This window comes from Gadus morhua, chromosome 16 (genome assembly GCF_902167405.1).
Source record: "Gadus morhua chromosome 16, gadMor3.0, whole genome shotgun sequence".
NCBI lineage: Eukaryota > Metazoa > Chordata > Actinopteri > Gadiformes > Gadidae > Gadus > Gadus morhua.
Window position 1 is genome coordinate 5,454,039 of NC_044063.1, and position 18,543 is coordinate 5,472,581.

An 18,543-nucleotide genomic window follows, 5' to 3' on the forward strand; every position below is an offset into this window, starting at 1 on the left:
AAAAGGGACAGGTCTGCCTACTCGGACATGGTGATGTCAACACGAAAAGGGGTTGTTTTTTGTTGATTTTAATTTAATATTTGAAAATGTGTTTAATGTTAATCTTTAAATGATCACAACAAGCAACACAATTATTTTTAATTTCATTATATTTGCTAGACAGTGAATTGTATTACCTGATTGGGTTGGGGTGAGGGGTGGGGATAGAGGTGGGGTCTGAGGATGTGTGTAAGTCTCAGTAAGGGGTTGATAGTTATCTTTGAACTCACCAACCAACTAACCGATAGCCTCCATCTTTCAGCCAATCGCGTACCTCGTCTCATGGCCTCCGGAAAGCACAGCCACAATTGGTCCTACCAGGGGGATTCTGATTCTGCTTCAAGCTTCCAGCTTGTTCCATTACATCTATTATTTAGTATCTACACTATGTGGTTCCTATAAGACACGTGATCTCTTTGTTTGTACAAAACTACATCAGTCAATGAAGCAATGGAGATGTATTAGCTTTCTGATTAGTTAAATAATGGGCATGGTTTGGCTGATAATTCTGCTGTATCTTTTCCAGGCAGTTTAAACTGCCTCGAAACAGTACAGCAGTAAGTTACAGTGCACATAAGGCTGATTACATGTGAGTCAATTAATTATTAATAAGGTTATTAATTAACTGTAAGAGGGGGTTAGGGTTATGGCAGATTTAACATTTAATGTCCATGCAGTGTTTGATCAACTTTACAATCTGTAGACAGATGTCATGCAAAATGAGAAGAGGCTTTATTTATGTGTGTGTGTGTGTGTGTGTGTGTGTGTGTGTGTGTGTGTGTGTGTGTGTGTGTGTGTGTGTGTGTGTGTGTGTGTGTGTGTGTGTGTGTGTGTGCGTGCGTGCGTGCGTGCGTGCGTGCGTGCGTGCGTGCGTGCGTGCGTGCGTGCGTGCGTGCGTGTGTGCGAGTGCGTGCCTGTGAAGTTATTGATTGCAGTGACCAAGGTGAATGTTTCAATGCGGCATTTAGATGGAACCATTCCATGGAAGCTTTTAATTTTCTTAGGGATTGCTTTGACTGAAAGATAACTCTTAAAATATCTGTGTGAAAGTCCTTAGGTCGGATATCTTCTTATATTATGTTTTATTGTGGTAATTAAATCCCACAACAGAATTGTTTAATGGATTCAAATAGTTACAGGCCAAATACTTAATCACGGAAGTGATGAATAATTTAGCTGTTTACACCCAACTGCTTTCCGTATGCCCATCTGTGACAGGGCAAGGTCTAGCAAGGCAAAAGGAACAAGAGATAAAGGACCCATATGCACACAAGAACTCAGGGGAATGCCACACAAAGGCTTTTAATTAAGAAAACGCCAAAATCTCTGTCCCAGAAACTGGCATAGAAAAGACTAATAACTAGAGCCCAACAATGACCAAGGGACATGACAAATATAACGAACCGACAAGTGACCAAATGAAGTGGACTGGTATAAATGAGGAGAGAATGGTGACAGGGGGTGAGGGGCAGTAGAAAGGACGCTCAGGTGAGGGGAATTAAAGGTGACATATTATACCACCAGGTGTGAGTGTGATCAGCCATTACAAGCCGTTTTGAAAATCTGCCTCTTCCGGCATCATAGGTGGGCGTGTCCACCTAGATGAATGACGGATTGATGGGACTGGTCTTTCCAGCATACGTCTAGGTTGACACGCCCGCTTGAGTTTTTCAAAACGCCTTGTTATGGCTAATCAGACTCACACCTGATTGTGTGTCACCTTTAAGTGAATGCAGATGGGAGTGGCCGGAACTGTGAGACAAGGTGAAGAGTCATCGGACATCTGCTGGACAGGTGGAGATGGGAACCCAAACAGAGAGGCAGACTATGACAATCTGTTTATGTCTTCTATCAAAGATAAAGTGCTGATACCATGGCAACCCTGCTGTACCGTGGCAAAGGCTTTACAAATGGCAAAACCGATTTGTAATGTAAAAACTGACCTGATGCTTAGAAATTGTGTGACGGTTTCACACTGCGCCTGGGTTGAAATATCAAGGTTAATTCTGTGGAGCAGGCAATTCAGACATATTTGAGGATGTAAAGCAACATATATATATATGATATTGTTTTTTTGTAACAATTATTGCCATTTATTCGAAGATGGTGTGCGGAATAAATGTGTGTTTCTGGGCACCGTTCCAGCCAACTTTGATAATTTAACCCTAATCCTCCGGAACTATTATTTGAAATAATTTAATTATCATTTTCATAAGTCATTAAATGAATTCATGGTTCACTAACAATGCTAATTAACTTTTAATGTGGAAAATTAGGCCACAGAAATAACTATTACATTTACTAGTTTTCTGATTTAAGCTCACACAAACACAAAACAGTGACACAAAAGACAAAACAAATTAAACAAAACAACAAACAGCAATTAATCTCAACAACCGACTTTCTTTTCCACAGACCCGAGCAGAGGGGGAGATGAGGTGTCTCTCCACAGGGTCACAGCACCCCCTAGTGGCCCCCGGGGGAACAGCCCCCATCCTCCTAGCTCCTCCCCCAGTCCTGGCTCCACCCCCGCTCTCCAGCGACGCACCGCTGCCCCTCCCCGGGGCTCCCCAGCTCGAGGGTCCCCACAAGGTGAGCTATGAGTTGTCCTGTAGCCATGTTTACTGTTGGTGTCTATTTATACACTCCTCGTGTCGCTACTGTTGTGGCTGTTGTTGCCAAGGCTGAAACACAACACATTCTCACACATGCACGTGTGCACACATACACACACGTGTGTGTGCGCACGCACGCACGCACTCACGCACGCACGCACACACGCACACACACACACACACACACACACACACGCACACACACACACACACGCACACTAAATCACTCAGGCTCCCCTATCAGGTTCCCACAAACACTTGAAGGTCATTCTGTCCGTCGACAATGGGACTGGAGGTAGGATGTTATTAAAGTTACAAAACAACATGAACTTGAGCTTTGATTGGTTGTTTTAGATGGGCGAGGAGGGGGTGTGGCCTTGGTGGGAGGAGCTTCAGAACACAACAGTTTGACCGCATGACACTAGACAGCTGAAGCTTACAGCTCAACACACACACTCTGGCGTTGCCCCTTTGGTAGGCGGCTAGTTGCTACTCGCTCACGTGTCTGTCTGAACACACCACTTGCTCCAAAAGTGTTATATTGATGAGTGCTACTGAATATTTTAGTAGGATTGTTTGATTAGTTATTAGTCACCTGTATCTAATCAAAAGATACCGTTTTTTACAAATCTTTTGCACATAGCCAGTACAATCTATCTATATATATATATATATATATATATATATTTTTTTTTTTTTTTTTTTTTTTTAATAGATATATTATATTCTACTCTATTGCCATGAGTATTTTACAAGCATAAATGCTTGTTGTTGTTGTTGGTATGGTATTGTATAGCTGCGTTACAGTGGTGTAGCAGCAGTGGTGTAATAGTCATTTGATATAGAAGATGGATAACAAGAAGCATTTGCTAAATAGTAATTTCCTTGTTAAATAGACCATGAAGTCGACTCAGCAGCAGCAGCAGTGCCCTCTACTGGTCGAGGTGTGAACTGCTCCTGCTGGATGCTGGTTGGTTCACTGTATCTCAGTCAAGCTGAGATATTCTGCTTTCTGTATCAGTTTACTATCAGAACACACTGTTTTAGGGGAGACGACTGTCTGACTGACTGATTATATAATAATGATAACATCTGTGTATAGCCTATCGCTGATATTATCCTATTTACAAAACCAACCAACCCGAAGTCTGAAGCACCCCAATTATTTTGTTCTATATAATATCAGTATAGAGCAAGTGAACTAAATTTTATGTTATTTTTTTTAAAACCTGATGATTGGTCTTATTTGTTCGTCAACATACTAACATAATGCCGTTTTCTCACTGCTACTGAAATGAGACTGTAACTTAGAGAAAACTAGAGTAAAATCCTGTTTTTTGCCAGTCTCCCTCAAACCGTGAACGTCACTCTACTCCGCACGCAGACAGCGTTCTTTCGGTGACGTCGGTGGTCGGAGGGTTTTTTTCAAATTTCAGGGTGCTCTGAAAATGATGCGCTGGCTGCAAGACTGGCGCGCAGAACGTAACGCCATGTGGACACGGGCCTGAATGCAACCCTAGTATAACGCTATACGGTGTGTGTCGATGTTGAAGCCACATCTGAGCAGCGGTTTATTTTGATGTTCTTCCCGTGGGAGGATGACGCTTCTCGGACACTCATAGTAGGCTCTAAGGCCACGTTGTGTTGCTAATTTAATGTACAACGAAAACGCCCCCTCCTCCATATAGCCTACGTTTTTTAGATGAACGGATTCAAATTCACACGCTTATATAACCGTGTGGAAGGATTTACATTTTAATTTACATTTGTATAGGTAGTAAATATTTCATGTTCGTGTGACGCTCACGGTCAAAATAGACTACTGAATTTCTGACTATCCATATGTCAGATGACGTCATTCTAACTATACGTAGGAGTATGTGATAAATTCCTCAAACCTTACAGAACAGGCATACTGGCCGGGAACGACTATGTTGATCTTTATACATCTAACCTATATTCAGTATGAGCTGTGTCATACATATTCTAATGTAACTATTCGGTCTTCAACTATTCTTGAATGTATGAATACATACTACATTATTAAACAGCACATTTTTTTAAGTATGAATATATACTACATATTATCCTACTATATAATATAGTATATGGTATATGGTAGTCGTCCAGTCTCTGACAGTGTTTTAATCTCTCAGCGTCCAGGAAGGAGCTCCATAGCTCCCCAGCCACCCCTAAACACCTCGCAATGGTTTCTCCCAAACAACAGTCCCCTGGTGAGTTCTTGCACATTACATCACAACGTGTGTGTGTGTGTGTTTGTGTGTGTGTGTGTATTTGCCCATGTTTTCTAGTTAATTTATGTGTTACTGTGTGTGTGTGTGTGTGTGTGTGTGTGTGTGTGTGTGTGTGTGTGTGTGTGTGTGTGTGCGCGTGTGTGTGTGTGTGTGTGTGCGCGTGTGTGTGGATGTACAGTTGCCTCTATCTACTGGTGTGTGTGTGTGTGTGTGTGTGTGTGTGTGAGTTTCCGTGTTTTCTGCCTGTCTATATGTAAATGTATGTGTTACTGTGTTTGTTTATGTACATATGTGTCTGTGTTACTATCTACTGTTGTGTGTTTGTCGGATGTGTGTGTTTGTCTGTGTGTGTGTGTGTGTGTGTGTGTGTGTGTGTGTGTTTGTGTGTGTGTGTGTGTGTGTGTGTGTGTGTGTGTGTGTGTGTGTGTGTGTGTGTGTGTGGGTGTGTGTGTGTGTGTGTGTTTGTGCATGTACATGTGGGTTGGGTTTGTTTACGCTAAAATGTCATTACCCTAATGGCATTGTTCCTTTATTCCTTCAATAATGTATGTCATCTCTCTCTCTCTCGCTCTCTCTCTCTCTCTTTCCCTCTGTGTCTCTTTCTTGCCTTACTGTGTTTTACAACCCATGCCACACCCGCCGTTGCCATGGTGATCATGCTAGTTATGTTGCGCTGAAAAGCTAAAGCTAATTTCAGCCATAGGTCAGATTACTATTCATTAATTACACAAATCAGCATTTATCTATTTGTAGTGTATTTATCTTATCGGATTAAAGTGTAATCTTGTTGGAAAATACCAGACACAACTAAATAAATACATATTTTATATCAATGCCTTTTTTAAATCGTTAATAATGTAGTGGCTGCTTGACAGCGCGGTTGTAACTTGACACAGTTAGCGAATCACACAGCTACCATTCATCAAACACATCGAGTATTCGTACCCATAACCTTTCGACAACCTTTCCACTATTAGGCATGTGTTCTGTACTGTACCCCCCACATCCCCATCATTCCTTGTAGGTATAACAAAGAAGAACCTCAGTCTTGACCAATATCCCCTCGAACCAGGGGTACCACTGTTTTGTCCCAACCTCACCCAACCCCTGTCCCAACCCCAGTCTACTGTAGAGTTCACATTTCTACCAAGCAGTGTGATTTCATTCTAACCAATAAACCTTTTCTTCCTTTGTTTAGGATCTCAGTGGGTAGTTCACCTTTATATTATGTAGTTTGCGAGGCCAAGGATAAACATTTTTATTGAAAGAATAATGAAACTCTGGCAAGGATTGTACATGAATGAGTGGGCATACACCTCTGAAAAGCAATCGTTCGGCAAAAATATAAATCATAACGACCGCAATCAGTAAATCGTCGCCCTTAAACGGTCTTGAAACCAATGGGTGACGTCAATGATTCATCCACAGACCTCGCTCTTTTAAATATTTATCTATAAATATATCTTTAATATATATAAAAAAGAAAATTGTGAATCACACCGTCTGGATCACATTTAAATTTTGCTCTACTATGTGCAAATGACAACGAAGAGAATTATTATTACTTCCATGATTTTTACCCAGAATCCTCTCTCTCTCCGCTGTAGCCCGAGGGCAGTCGCCCGCGGCAGGCCACGCTGGCCCCCGGGACGAGTGCGTTCGGGAGAGCGAGCGGGCGCTGGTGCAACAGCTCCGCAGCCTGTGCCAGGACCAGGCCCAGCAGGTCCAGTACCTTCAGGCCCAGCTCAGGAAGGCGTCGCTCGGCCTGGAGGTCTTCGCCATCACCACCCAGCACTTCTGCCAGAAGGTGCGTCGAAGGAGCGCTTTGTGGTTTTCAGCCACACTTAAAAATTGTGTTTTATTGGAGGCTGATGAGCCAACCACTTGGGCGATACGCCATTTGGCAACCCACAGGTTAGATTCCAGCCTGGTTTATATTTCCACTAGTGTTTTGAGTATGTCTCCGAAAAACGCACAAAAGTGAATACATACGTAGCATGTACAGAACTGGGCGCACAGAGAAACGGTTGAGCAGTGGTTGCCATTGGTTACGTGAGGTGTCGAATGGTCTGGTCAATCCGCTTTTCTCTCTCTTTCCTAACTATCCTGTTGATAAGGAGTCAGAAAACAGACATTTGAAAAAATGCTTTTAAAAAAATGCTTGGAGATTTCATGTTGAAGTAGCCTTTGAAACAACAGACTCATGTGTCCGTGTTTATATGTGATTGGAAATCATTATATTGTTGTACATTTCTGCTGCTATAGTAGAGTCCAGAATAGAGCCTTGCATTTGACTTTAAATGATGAAATAAATAATTGTATATACTGCTTGGAATTGAATATTTGCTTAGAAAATAGGTATTACTCTTAATCATGTGAGACATTGACTTCCATGTTATCTCACCCAAGCCTGCCCATATTCAGTGATGTACTGAAAGATACATAAAAAATGCCGTCAATTTGGTACGATCCACTTCTATCCAGAGCATGATATGATAACGTGAGTGCGTGCATGTCTTAGCGTTGGGTGGCCCTGATGGGGGAATTCAAACCCAGGATATCCATTAATTTCCTTCTACCTCACCCAAATCGCTCACTACGCTGAAATTCCCCCGTCCCACTTAATCTCCCAGCATGCATCACTGCCGCTGCTGGTGGGAGTGGAATATGTTTTATTGCCTGTTGTAAAAACACAGCTGTGTGATGTGGACAACAAAGAAAGCGTTCTGGGCGGTTACCCCGGACACGCCCTCGGTCTACTCTCAGGTCCGGGATTTGATCCAGGACCTGTCGTGACCAAGAGTATTGATCGGTTAGTGTATTGATTTGTCATTGGAGCACAAAAGACATTGTTGATATTTAGGATGAAACAGGTCGCTGGAATTGTGGTGTTGTGACACAGGGTTGAGATTGAAAGGTATTATAGGAGTGGATATGGTGGATATCCTTGTGTAATGTAAAGTGGGCTGTTTTTGAGATTGAGTCAATTGTGATTGGTTTCAATGTTCTTAAAGCTATAGCCAGAAAAAAACATGATTTTGTGATTAAATGGTTCCATTAGTATCTGTAGAAGGTCAGCCATCGTGTGTGTGTGTGTGTGTGTGTGTGTGTGTGTGTGTGTGTGTGTGTGTGTGTGTGTGTGTGTGTGTGTGTGTGTGTGTGTGTGTGTGTGTGTGTGTGTGTGTGTGTGTGTGTGCATGACGAGACATGGTTAATTGGCAATTTATTGATCCTCCTCCATCTTCTCTCTACTCCAATTGTTGCCTTGGTGTGTGTGCTTATCTTTTGCTATTTGTGTCTAGTCTGGGCTGGGCAGTCTTTGTTACAGGAAGGATCACGTCAGGGCTGTGTCCTGTGACATCTTTTCCTTCAACTCCTCCTTTTCTTCTTTACTTTCCTATTCTCTTCTTTCCTTCCCTCCCATCCTCTGCTCATTATTAATGTCTCCTCCTCTCCTACAACCTTGTCTTATTGTCATCTTCATCCCCCTCTCTTTCTCTCCTCTCCTTTTTTTTACCCTTGTCCTTCCCTCCTCTCGTTGTCTCATTTTCTTTCTCTCTCTCCTCCTTGAACTCCTCTTCTCTCCTCCCCATCCTCCCTCACCAGGGGAAGTCCCCCTCTGCATTTGTTTCCTAGTCTCTCTCTCTCTCTCTCTCTCTCTCTCTCTCTCTCTCTCTCTCTCTCTCTCTCTCTCTCTCTCTCTCTCTCTCTCTCTCTCTCTCTCTCTCTCTCTCTCTCTCTCTCTCTCTTCTCTGTGTCACTCTTCCATCATCCCCCTCCCTTAGCAGGGTGCATCCCTCTCCCTCTGTTTACTGCTTTCTCTCCTCCCTCTCTCTCTCTCTCTCCCTCTCGCTCTCTCTCTCACTCTGTGTATCTCCTGCTGCGCTCTCTCTCTCTATATCCTGGCTGGTACTCCAGCAGGACAGAATGATGCTGTCTGTTAGCCTGCTAGCCTGCTAGGCTGCATGCTATGGGACTGGGCTGCGCTAAGAATGTCCTCCATCCCATTCGCTGTCTGGAGCCCACGGTAAAAAAAACACCAGCATCCAGGTCTGATGCTAGTCTCTCTTTCTGTTTCTATGTCGCTGATTGTCATTCCTGCTCTGATGCTGTGTGCGTTTCTCTCTCCCTCTCTCTATTCTTCTGTTATATCACCTCTTTCGCTCTGTCAATCTCTCTCTCTCGATCTCCCTCGATCTCTTTTTTTCCCTCCCTCTCTTTAATCTCTCTCTCCCATCTCTCGCTCTCCCATACACACCCTCTCTATCTGTTTCTCTCCAGCTCTGTCGCAAACTAAGCTTCACAGCAGTGGGTTTGGGGGAGTCTCGTGTGTGTGTGTGTGTGTGTGTGTGTGTGTGTGTGTGTGTGCTCGTTTCCATTTGGACACAGACACTGTAAGTGTCTATGCATGTGCTTGTGCATGATTGCGCTCAAGTCTGTTTTGGTCTGCTCCCTCATAGCGTAGCATCGTAGCATCCTTTAGCATTTGACTAGAGTGGATGCAAGAAGGGAGTGCCGGAGCCATTAGGGTAGAGTGGGAGACGAGGGAGGGTCGAGGGGCTGGGTGTGCTGAGTCAAAGCAGGCTTAGCATCGCTCTGTGCCCCCGTCTCCATTCGTCCATCCGCTAGCATAACGGCTAGTGTTAGCGTCAGGGCTAGTGTTGGCATCTGTGCTAGTGTTAACTCGGTGCAGCCATCAGTGCTTGTTTTAGCAACGGTGCTATAGTGTTAGCATCAATGCTTGTGTGAGCGCAAATCAGACACTAATTATGAGACTACCAAGCTAATAAGCGGCCGTATGCTACCACAGCATTATGTCTGTTATTTAATTATTGTAAACCTGATTATGTTATCTGTGTTATTATCTGAGCAGGTGTGCACCTTATTTTGGTTCTAGGGTTTTTTAAAAGCATCAAAGATCAACATTTGTGCTCCTAGTGGATTGAGCGAGATCATTCTAGCTAGAGGACGTCCGTCTGCATGGCCGCCCTTACATACACATCCCTGTTTACCTTTCCGGTAACTGGATGTGGTTGCCATGGCGAGGCGTTTAATTCGAGATCAGGACATGAGCGAGGGTTAGTGGGCTCCCGGGGGGAAACCGGTGTACACGCAGGAGTAATGAATTATGGGATGGGGGTTTAGGAGGAGCTGAGGAGGAGGAGCCGAGTTGCCATAGCGGGATGAAAAATGGTTGTTCCTTCTCTCTGAGGTCACTGCAGTCGCCACCTGACGACAACACGTCATTGCTTAGGAGCTTTTAGAAAGATGACTTCACCGCTGCTTTAGGAAAACACTCCACTCCCTCAGACTTGTGGTACTCTCTCTCTCTGCCCTCTCTATCCTTATCTCTTATCTGTCTCTCTATCTGTCTCTATATCAGTACATCAAGTCTGTTATCGTTTTCTTTAAAGTGGGCAATACAAAGGGCGGTACTTCTTATTTTACCTTAAAGAGTAACTACACACTAGACTTATTTAATACATTTTCTGCCATCTCAAAATGTGGTGTGTGTGTGTGTGTGTGTGTGTGTGTGTGTGTGTGTGTGTGTGTGTGTGTGTGTGTGTGTGTGTGTGTGTGTGTGTGTGTGTGTGTGTGTGTGTGTGTGTTCGGTTTCAGAGTGAAAGTGCCATAGAGAAGCAGAGGGAGCTGTCACTGGAGCTCGCTAAGATCAGGGATGAAGTGGGTAAGTGACATCACAATGTTACCACAACTAGAACATGTCAGGAGACTAGTATAGATCAGGATCAGGCTAGCCTGAACGTTAAGTTACAAATGCCGAAATTATAGCACATCTCAGTAGAATTTACCCAATTAGAAAGCTAGGATGGTTCATAATATGCACACTGATTAGTATTCTAGCGCAGATCAGAATGCACAACCATTCTGATCACAAACCAATGCTTGTTTAAACCAAAATGTTACGGCAGGCCTCACTTTCTGCAGTTCCGATCCCGGAGTGAAGTCGCGTAACCCCAACTGCTGTTGCCCAGCCTTTGGGTCAAGTGTTGCATTCAACGATTGATTCCTCAGTGTTAGGCGTTGCACTTGTGAACACGTTTGGCAATTGTACCACAAACTGCTCTGTCCTTGTAAAATAAATGGTAATTTCCTTGCCTTTAGAATCTAGCGTTGGTACCTTGCTTGTAAAGCAAACCGTCGTCTCCTCAACGTTTCGTTCTTGTGACCCAAACGCTGTCTCCTTAAAGGGACACTGTGTAATATTTTAAGTCATTTATTACCTAAAATCAACGTATTCATTCATAAATAAGTCCTCATTGGTGTAAAATTATCTCTGTCAAAAATCTCACTTATCCTCCTGAGCGAAGAGTAATTAATATGTAGTAACATAGGACGGGTAAGCTTCATGGAGGCTTCCATGTTCTTCCGGTCTATGAACTGCCGAGAGGGACAAAAAGCATTACGTGGTACAGGAAAGGCAAACACGTTTTCAATCTGAGCCAGCGTGAATGATGACTGAAATAATTCACTATCTTGCTCGAGGAATAATTACACACACATCATTAGCTTACACTAATGATTCAATGCAGTATGAAATAACGAACCTCATCATCACTCGAATGACTCGATGAGGTAGTATGGGATGTCATGACACAGCTTCTTGGCACATAGTGCCCGCCGTAGTTTTTGAACCAGCGAGCACTATTAGTTTGAATGCAATATACAATTGTACCACTAGATGGGGGTAGTGTTTACACAGTGTCCCTTTAACGTGCAGCGGTTAGCGTGGCGCGCTGGGAGCACCTGCAGCGGGACAAGGAGGACTTGGAGCGGCGCTTCCGTAGCGAGCTGCGTGGGCTGCGGTCACGCCAGCAGGGGGAGCTGGTGGCCCTGGAGGAGCGACTGAGGGCCCGACACGCAGAGGAGAGCCTCCGCCTGCGGGAGGAGCAGCAGCAGGAGATGGAGGAGCTACGCGCCTCCCAGGATGAGCAGGTGGGTGTGTCTGCAACATTAGCTCTGTTCCCGCCCGATTTTTTTTTTTACCGTTGATGTCGTTTTTTAGAGTAGGGCCAATGGGGAACGCGCAAAGAAATAGTGCACTTCCTGACGTCTATGATCCAACTTTTCCTTGTTTTTTTTCACAGCACAGAATGCAGTATTATCTTACAGAAAAAAAAAAAACAGCATGATGGTTACCCTTCAAATGCCACCGGTAGAAATTGCATTTCCGGACAATGTTTCGAGCGTGTCTCAGAAAACGCACATAAGTGAATACGTACGTAGTAGTATGTGCATTTTAACTATAGTCGTCTAGCCGTACACAACTGGGAGCCGAGGCAGACTGTTGAGCAGTGGTTGCTATTGGTTACGTGAGGTTTTTTTACGGTCCGATTGGTTCCCAGATCGACGACATGAGCGAGAGCCACGAGGCGTCCCTGATGGAGATGGAGAAGACCCACAACGACACCCTAGTCACCCTGAGAGAGGAGAACACTAGGACGGTCAAAAGTACATGTTACCTCATCATAACCTTAGCATTATCTGACCATTACCTTCTCATTACCTCATGAATACCAGACGATTTCTTTCCATAACTCTCCTAGAGCATTCTTCCTAAATGATTTGGAGAAGCGATGAGCATGAGCCTAGTTTTGGTTTGTTTTAAACTACACATTAACAACCGTCGTCTTAAAGTTTGCTGACTTTGCCATTTTATAAAGCATTCGTTATTTTTTACATTAAGGGTTGACACTCTGAACTTTATTCTCAGACCTGAAGATGGCCCACGAGCAGCAAAGGAAGTCCCTCGAGGAAGACTTTGAGAAGCTTCGTCTGTCGTTGCAGGTAAATCATGTCTTCTCTGTTCCCTTATTACTCTGCCAGCCTGAAAATCTTCCTATTTATTACTCTTTATTACTCGTGCTAAACTGTCAATTGCTTTTATAAAGCATATTTTAATAAAGCAAAGAATACCGCAATGGAATAAGTGTATGCATGTCATGAGTGCCCCTTACCACTGGACTCACCCTGCCCTGTGTGTTTGGTTGGGTCCACCAGGACCAGGTGGACACACTGACCTTCCAGAACCGCAGCCTGCGGGACCGGGCCAAACGCTTCGAGGAGGCCCTGCGACGGAGCACCGATGAGCAGATAGTGGTAAGGAACTGATGGTGGTAATGAGCAGATAGTGGTAATGAACTGATAGTGGTAATGAGCAGATAGTGGTAATGAGCAGATAGTGGAAATAAACAGATAGTGGTAATGAGCAGATAGTGGTAATGAGCTGATAGTGGTAATGAGCTGATAGTGGTAATGAACTGATAGCGGTAATGAGCAGATGTTGGTAATGAACTGATAGTGGTAATGAGCAGATAGTGGTAATGAGCAGATGGTGGTAATGAACTGATAGTGGTAATGAGCAGATAGTGGTAATGAGCAGATGGTGATAATGAACAGATGGTGGAAATAAACAGATAGTGGTAATGAGCAGATAGTGGTAATGAGCTGATAGTGGTAATGAGCAGATGTTGGTAATGAACAGATAGTGGTAATGCACGGATGGTGGAAATGAACAGTAAGTGGTAATGAACATATAGTTGTAATGAACTTATAGTTGTAATGAACTGATAGTGGCAATGAACAGATAGTGGTGATGAACATATAGTTGTAATGAACTGATAGTGGCAATGAGCAGATAGCGGTAATGAACTGATAGTGGCAATGAGCAGATAGTGGTAATGAACTGATAGTGGCAGCGCAGATGGTGGTAATGAACAGATAGTGGTAATGAGCAGATGGTGATAATGAACAGATGGTGGAAATGAGCAGATAGTGGTAATGAACTGATAGTGGTAATGAACTGATAGTGGCAGCGCAGATGGTGGTAATGAACTGATAGTGGCAATGAGCAGATAGTGGTAATGAACTGATAGTGGCAATGAGCAGATAGTGGTAATGAACTGATAGTGGCAGCGCAGATGGTGGTAATGAACAGATAGTGGTAATGAGCAGATGGTGATAATGAGCAGATGGTGATAATGAACAGATGGTGGAAATGAACAGATAGTGGTAATGAGCAGATGGTGGAAATGAGAAGATAGTGGTAATGAACTGAGTGTTAATGAAGGGAGTGATAATGAGAAGATAGTGGTAATGAACTGATAGTGTTAATGAGCAGATAGAGCTAATGGACATATAGTGGTAATGAACAGCTAGTGATAATGGTAAGGAAATGTTACATAAGTGTTATTATTCTTATTATTGGTAGGATTTTTCAAATATTGTTCATCTGTTTCATCTTTTTCTGGAGCATTAACCCTGACCGAAGCTGATGATTCTGTGTGTTCGCTGTGGTCACAGGAGGCCCTGGCTCCCTACCAGCACATCGAGGAGGACCTGAAGAGCCTAAAGGAGGTGCTGGAGATGAAGAATCAGCAGATCCACCAGCAGGAGGTGAAGATCTCTGAGCTGGAGATAATGGTAAGCTCCAAACCCCTGCTCAAAGCTACCAGGCTTCAAAATACTATGTGTATTTTAGTATTCGTCCCAGAAGGGAAATTGAGGATCATGTTATGTTACATAAGTAATGTTTGATTACTGATAATTTTCCAAGGCCAATACGAAACGTGGAATTTGTTTAACATTCTTGAAACCTGGAATTTCCTTTTCCATCTAAAATGTTGTTTGTGTAGCTTTTGTTTGGTGGTAAATAATTATATACATCTCTGAATACTGATAATGTTCTCGAGACCAACAAGAAACCATGCAACAATTACTTTAAGGAAATTATGTGCACAAAATTGACAAAGATATTCATGCTTACATTGACATATACTGACATTAATCATTCATAAAGCATAACTAGTCTAGACGATAAAGACAATATCAATTATTAATGTATGTCAATGTATGTGAGCCAATTGATTGGCATTATATTTCCATTTAAAATGGCGTCTTTACAGCCTGAGGGATGCTATGAAGAATTTAATGTTGTGTTTGTCTCCTCCTGTGCTTTTGAGCAGGCTGAAAAGAACGTGTACCTGGAGGAGAGAGTGCAGGTGTTACAGCAGCAGAACGAAGATCTCAAGGCCAGGATCGACAATAACGTTGCTACGTCCAGGTCAGTGGACGTAGACGCCTACTCAATGCACTACATCTTCTATTGTTCCCTGCAAGCATCCTGTCAAAGTTGGTTGTTTACATGTTTCATTAAATTATTATATTTCCTATAACCATTATATAATAGTTAGATTTTCCTCTCAGAAAATGAAAGCGCCTCTAAACAGGGTCGGACTTTTACCTTGAACATTTGTGGGACTTTCAAGAAACACTTTTTTTTTTGAGCGAGTTCTCTCGCTCAAAAAAACGTTATCTTGAAGAGTCTGGCTCTATTTCTAACTTTAACACAGTGGGCCTTTTACTTTTCATATTCCTTCCCTCTCTCACCTTTGACTACCCCACTTCCGTCTCTCCTCAGGCAACTATCGGCGGAGAATGCCAACCTGCAGGTGCATGTGGAGCAGGAGAGCAAGGAGAAGAAGCGCTTGAGTCGCACTAACGAGGAGCTCCTGTGGCGCCTACAAACGGGGGAGCTCAGCCCCCACATGTCCCCGAGCTCCTCCCCCATCCACCAGACCTTCTCCAACCCTGGCTCCCCGGCACGCCCGCACTCCTACCACCAATAGGAAGTCCCGTCAGGGAATACGCGGTGAACGATTTGGTGCACAATCTACCAATATGGTTTGTTTGTGCACACACTGACAGAACATGTAGGATTTGGTTGAAGATAACCAATTGATATCGAAACCAAAACTGAGGCAAGGGCAAACATTAAGGTGCACATCCTAAGGCAGCATCTATGAATGGATTGAGATGCTTCGTATAGCGCTCTGTTGAAGGTTCCTCTCCGTTCACAGGGTGCAGTATTGTGGATGAAATGACATTACTGAAACTGAAATAACTCTAAAGTATTAAACTCTCCATCTTTTACAGTCTGTGGGGACAGTGTATGTCCATTTTACCTTGTGACACATTTCAAACCTCATAGCCCAGGGATTTCTAGCTCTGAGTTGAGTAGCGATGCTTTGGATCGAATGTGTGACTCTATCCTACATTGTCTTTACCTCCATGTAGTACACTGAACTGTACCTCCATGTGGTACTTAGCACTGTATCTCCATGCGGTACGTCGAACGGTGCCTCAATGCGGTACGCTGAACTGTACCTCAATGCGGATACAAAATACCTGAGTATCAAAGACACAATATCAAATACCTGGATATCAAATACCGGAGTATCAAAGGCATGAACATCCAAGGCAAATCTCAGTCCAACAAAATCAGAATATCAAAGACCTTGGAATTAAATATCTGAGTCGAAAACCTGTATATCAAATCATGAGTATTCAAATCCAGATGACTAATGACCTGGGTATCAAGAAAATGAGTATTAAAATCAATGGTCAAAGACAAGAATATCAAAGACCAAAGTATTAAAGAGTATCAATCCAAGACCAGGAACCACAACTTCAGGGGAATTAAAAATGTCCTCGCTCACCGTGCCTCATATCCACATGTTTCTCCACCATCACCACCCAGGGATCTAGACAAGCATCTGAATGTCCATCAAGAACACAGAGAAACGCCTCATCTTTTTTCCCGCCATTTCCTCCCACCAGCAGGGCATCCCCTCGAGGCGACAATGGGCGGTGGGCCTCCCATTGAACCAAACGGCTACGTAATACTACTACCATCCAAGTGCAGTCAGTAATGAAACAATTTAACAGAACTTGAACAGAACCTACAGGACGTGAAGAATACTGTTATGAGCTCTTTTCAGAGTTTGATTTGGTTTCTTGTCGGAATAGCCGTTTTATTAGCGAGCCGGCAGCTTCTTGATCAGCCAATGGACCCCTTTTTCTACTTCCTGTTTCCCCTCAAGAAGCGACGCCATTTGCCTGGCCCAATAGTTAGATCTTAAGACAATTAAGTCAATGCAATGCAATACTAGTATTACCGTTTATAATTTCAAGTGTACGAACTGGACACATATTTCAAAATGTTCCTCTCTGTCTGTAAAAGCATGCGCTGTCTTACGGCCCGACTTTAACTGGTGCATTTTTGGGGACTGATTTTGTCAACTTTACAGCATGTGGGAATGGGGTACGTAGAGCAATTTAACTCACCCAGGACGTTCCTTTATATGTTTCAACTGACATTCCATGGAAAGCTTAGGAAAATAACATTTGAAGACCCCATTACCGATTTGATTACTCCTTCAATTGTAGGCCTACCTGGCCGTCGTTTGTGCGATTGGCTGGAGTGGTTGCTGTTTGTATAATCGTCTTTTTCTTCTTTTTTTTCTTATCAATGTGTGACTGAGAGGATATGAACTTCCACGTCACCACCCTGGATTTAAAAGTTCTCTCAGTTTCCGTCGTCATACCATTTGACATTTAAAAAAAAACCTCTGGAAATAACGGCAAGGAGATGTAAATGGATGAAAAGTGGTTGAGATGAGCTTGAGAAATTAGCCTCCTGTAACGTTTCTAACATGGGAATAATCTCATGTTTTGAGGAGGATCACGACTTGTCTGAGGGAACCAACTGCCATTAATTGTATTCTACTGGAGTTTGAAATTCTTTCAAAAACATGTTTCTATACATTGACTTTTGTCTTAGTTTCGGCATTCCAAGTAGCCTCCGTTGTATGTATTTATTTATGCATTTACATTTTTTAAACTGCCGTTTGCTTTCAGCAACTATCAGTAGAAAACTGCTGGAAGGATGAATTACATTGAATGCTGGATAACCAATTGTAATATATAGACATACAAACACACACCCACGCAGACGTTGTGTCTGCATTAAGCAGAATTGGTACGACTATTATTATCCAAACTCAAATCTCTCAAGGGTTGCACCATTTGACGAAAAACGTATTGTTGCAAACCATATTCCTCGCTATCAGGTACTTAAAGGGCAGTGATTGTCTGTGTCTTTGTGGACATGACCGTGTTGTCTCTGACTGAATCTTAGCTTCACCGTAGAAAAGGGAAGTGTTTACAGTCATGTCGAAGCAAAAGCACTATTTCGCTAGCTAGCCGTTGATGTTTTTTCATTGTTAACGGGACCTACGTTTTAACGATTGTACCCACTCATTTACCACATTTCTCTCCTTGAAGATGTTTATTTCATAGCATGTCTATTTTTTATTCCTGTTATTTATTATTATTTATTATCATTGTTTTGTATTTTATCGAAATTGCAGCTTTTGTTGATTACAAGATTGTTATCCGTGATAAGACATGTCTGTACTATATACGTTACACCAGTGTTTCCCCCAGGAAATGTCTTAGTCAAGGTGGTCGAGGAGCGGGCAGGGCTGCTGCCATTTAAATTCCATTCTTCTTATCTTTATTCTTTGCACCTGGTGGAAGTATGTTTCTTTACCCTACGAGAGTAGGGTTGGTAGTCAAGGCGGGGCCCTATTGTTGTTAAGGCGGCCGCCTTAACCGTACAGTACTGGGGGAAACACTGGTTGCACTTTGTATTTAAGTAAGACATCACATTAAAAGAGTGTACAAACAAGATATGTGTAAAATGTCAATATACGGATGTATAGCGCTCCCTGTAACATTTTGCCATGACAGTGGTGCAAAACGATATAAGCCAT

General features: G+C 43.1%; 1 protein-coding gene across 2 annotated transcripts in view; it reads left to right on the top strand.

Annotated features, from left to right (window-relative positions):
• Window positions 1-18,458, top strand: part of mtus2b (microtubule associated tumor suppressor candidate 2b) — a 29,653-nt gene extending 11,195 nt beyond the window's left edge. The window contains exons 5-15 of one of the 2 annotated variants that reach the window (XM_030337081.1): window positions 2,455-2,631; window positions 4,811-4,888; window positions 6,517-6,716; window positions 10,529-10,595; window positions 11,649-11,863; window positions 12,274-12,379; window positions 12,642-12,715; window positions 12,929-13,027; window positions 14,231-14,350; window positions 14,890-14,990; window positions 15,348-18,458. In XM_030337081.1, the coding sequence (XP_030192941.1) occupies window positions 2,455-2,631; window positions 4,811-4,888; window positions 6,517-6,716; window positions 10,529-10,595; window positions 11,649-11,863; window positions 12,274-12,379; window positions 12,642-12,715; window positions 12,929-13,027; window positions 14,231-14,350; window positions 14,890-14,990; window positions 15,348-15,555 (1,445 nt within the window). In that variant the 3' untranslated portion in view covers window positions 15,556-18,458. The remainder of the gene's footprint in view (window positions 1-2,454; window positions 2,632-4,810; window positions 4,889-6,516; window positions 6,717-10,528; window positions 10,596-11,648; window positions 11,864-12,273; window positions 12,380-12,641; window positions 12,716-12,928; window positions 13,028-14,230; window positions 14,351-14,889; window positions 14,991-15,347) is intronic. The other variant, XM_030337082.1, reaches the window with a different exon arrangement.
• The last annotated feature ends 85 nt before the right edge of the window (window positions 18,459-18,543 follow it).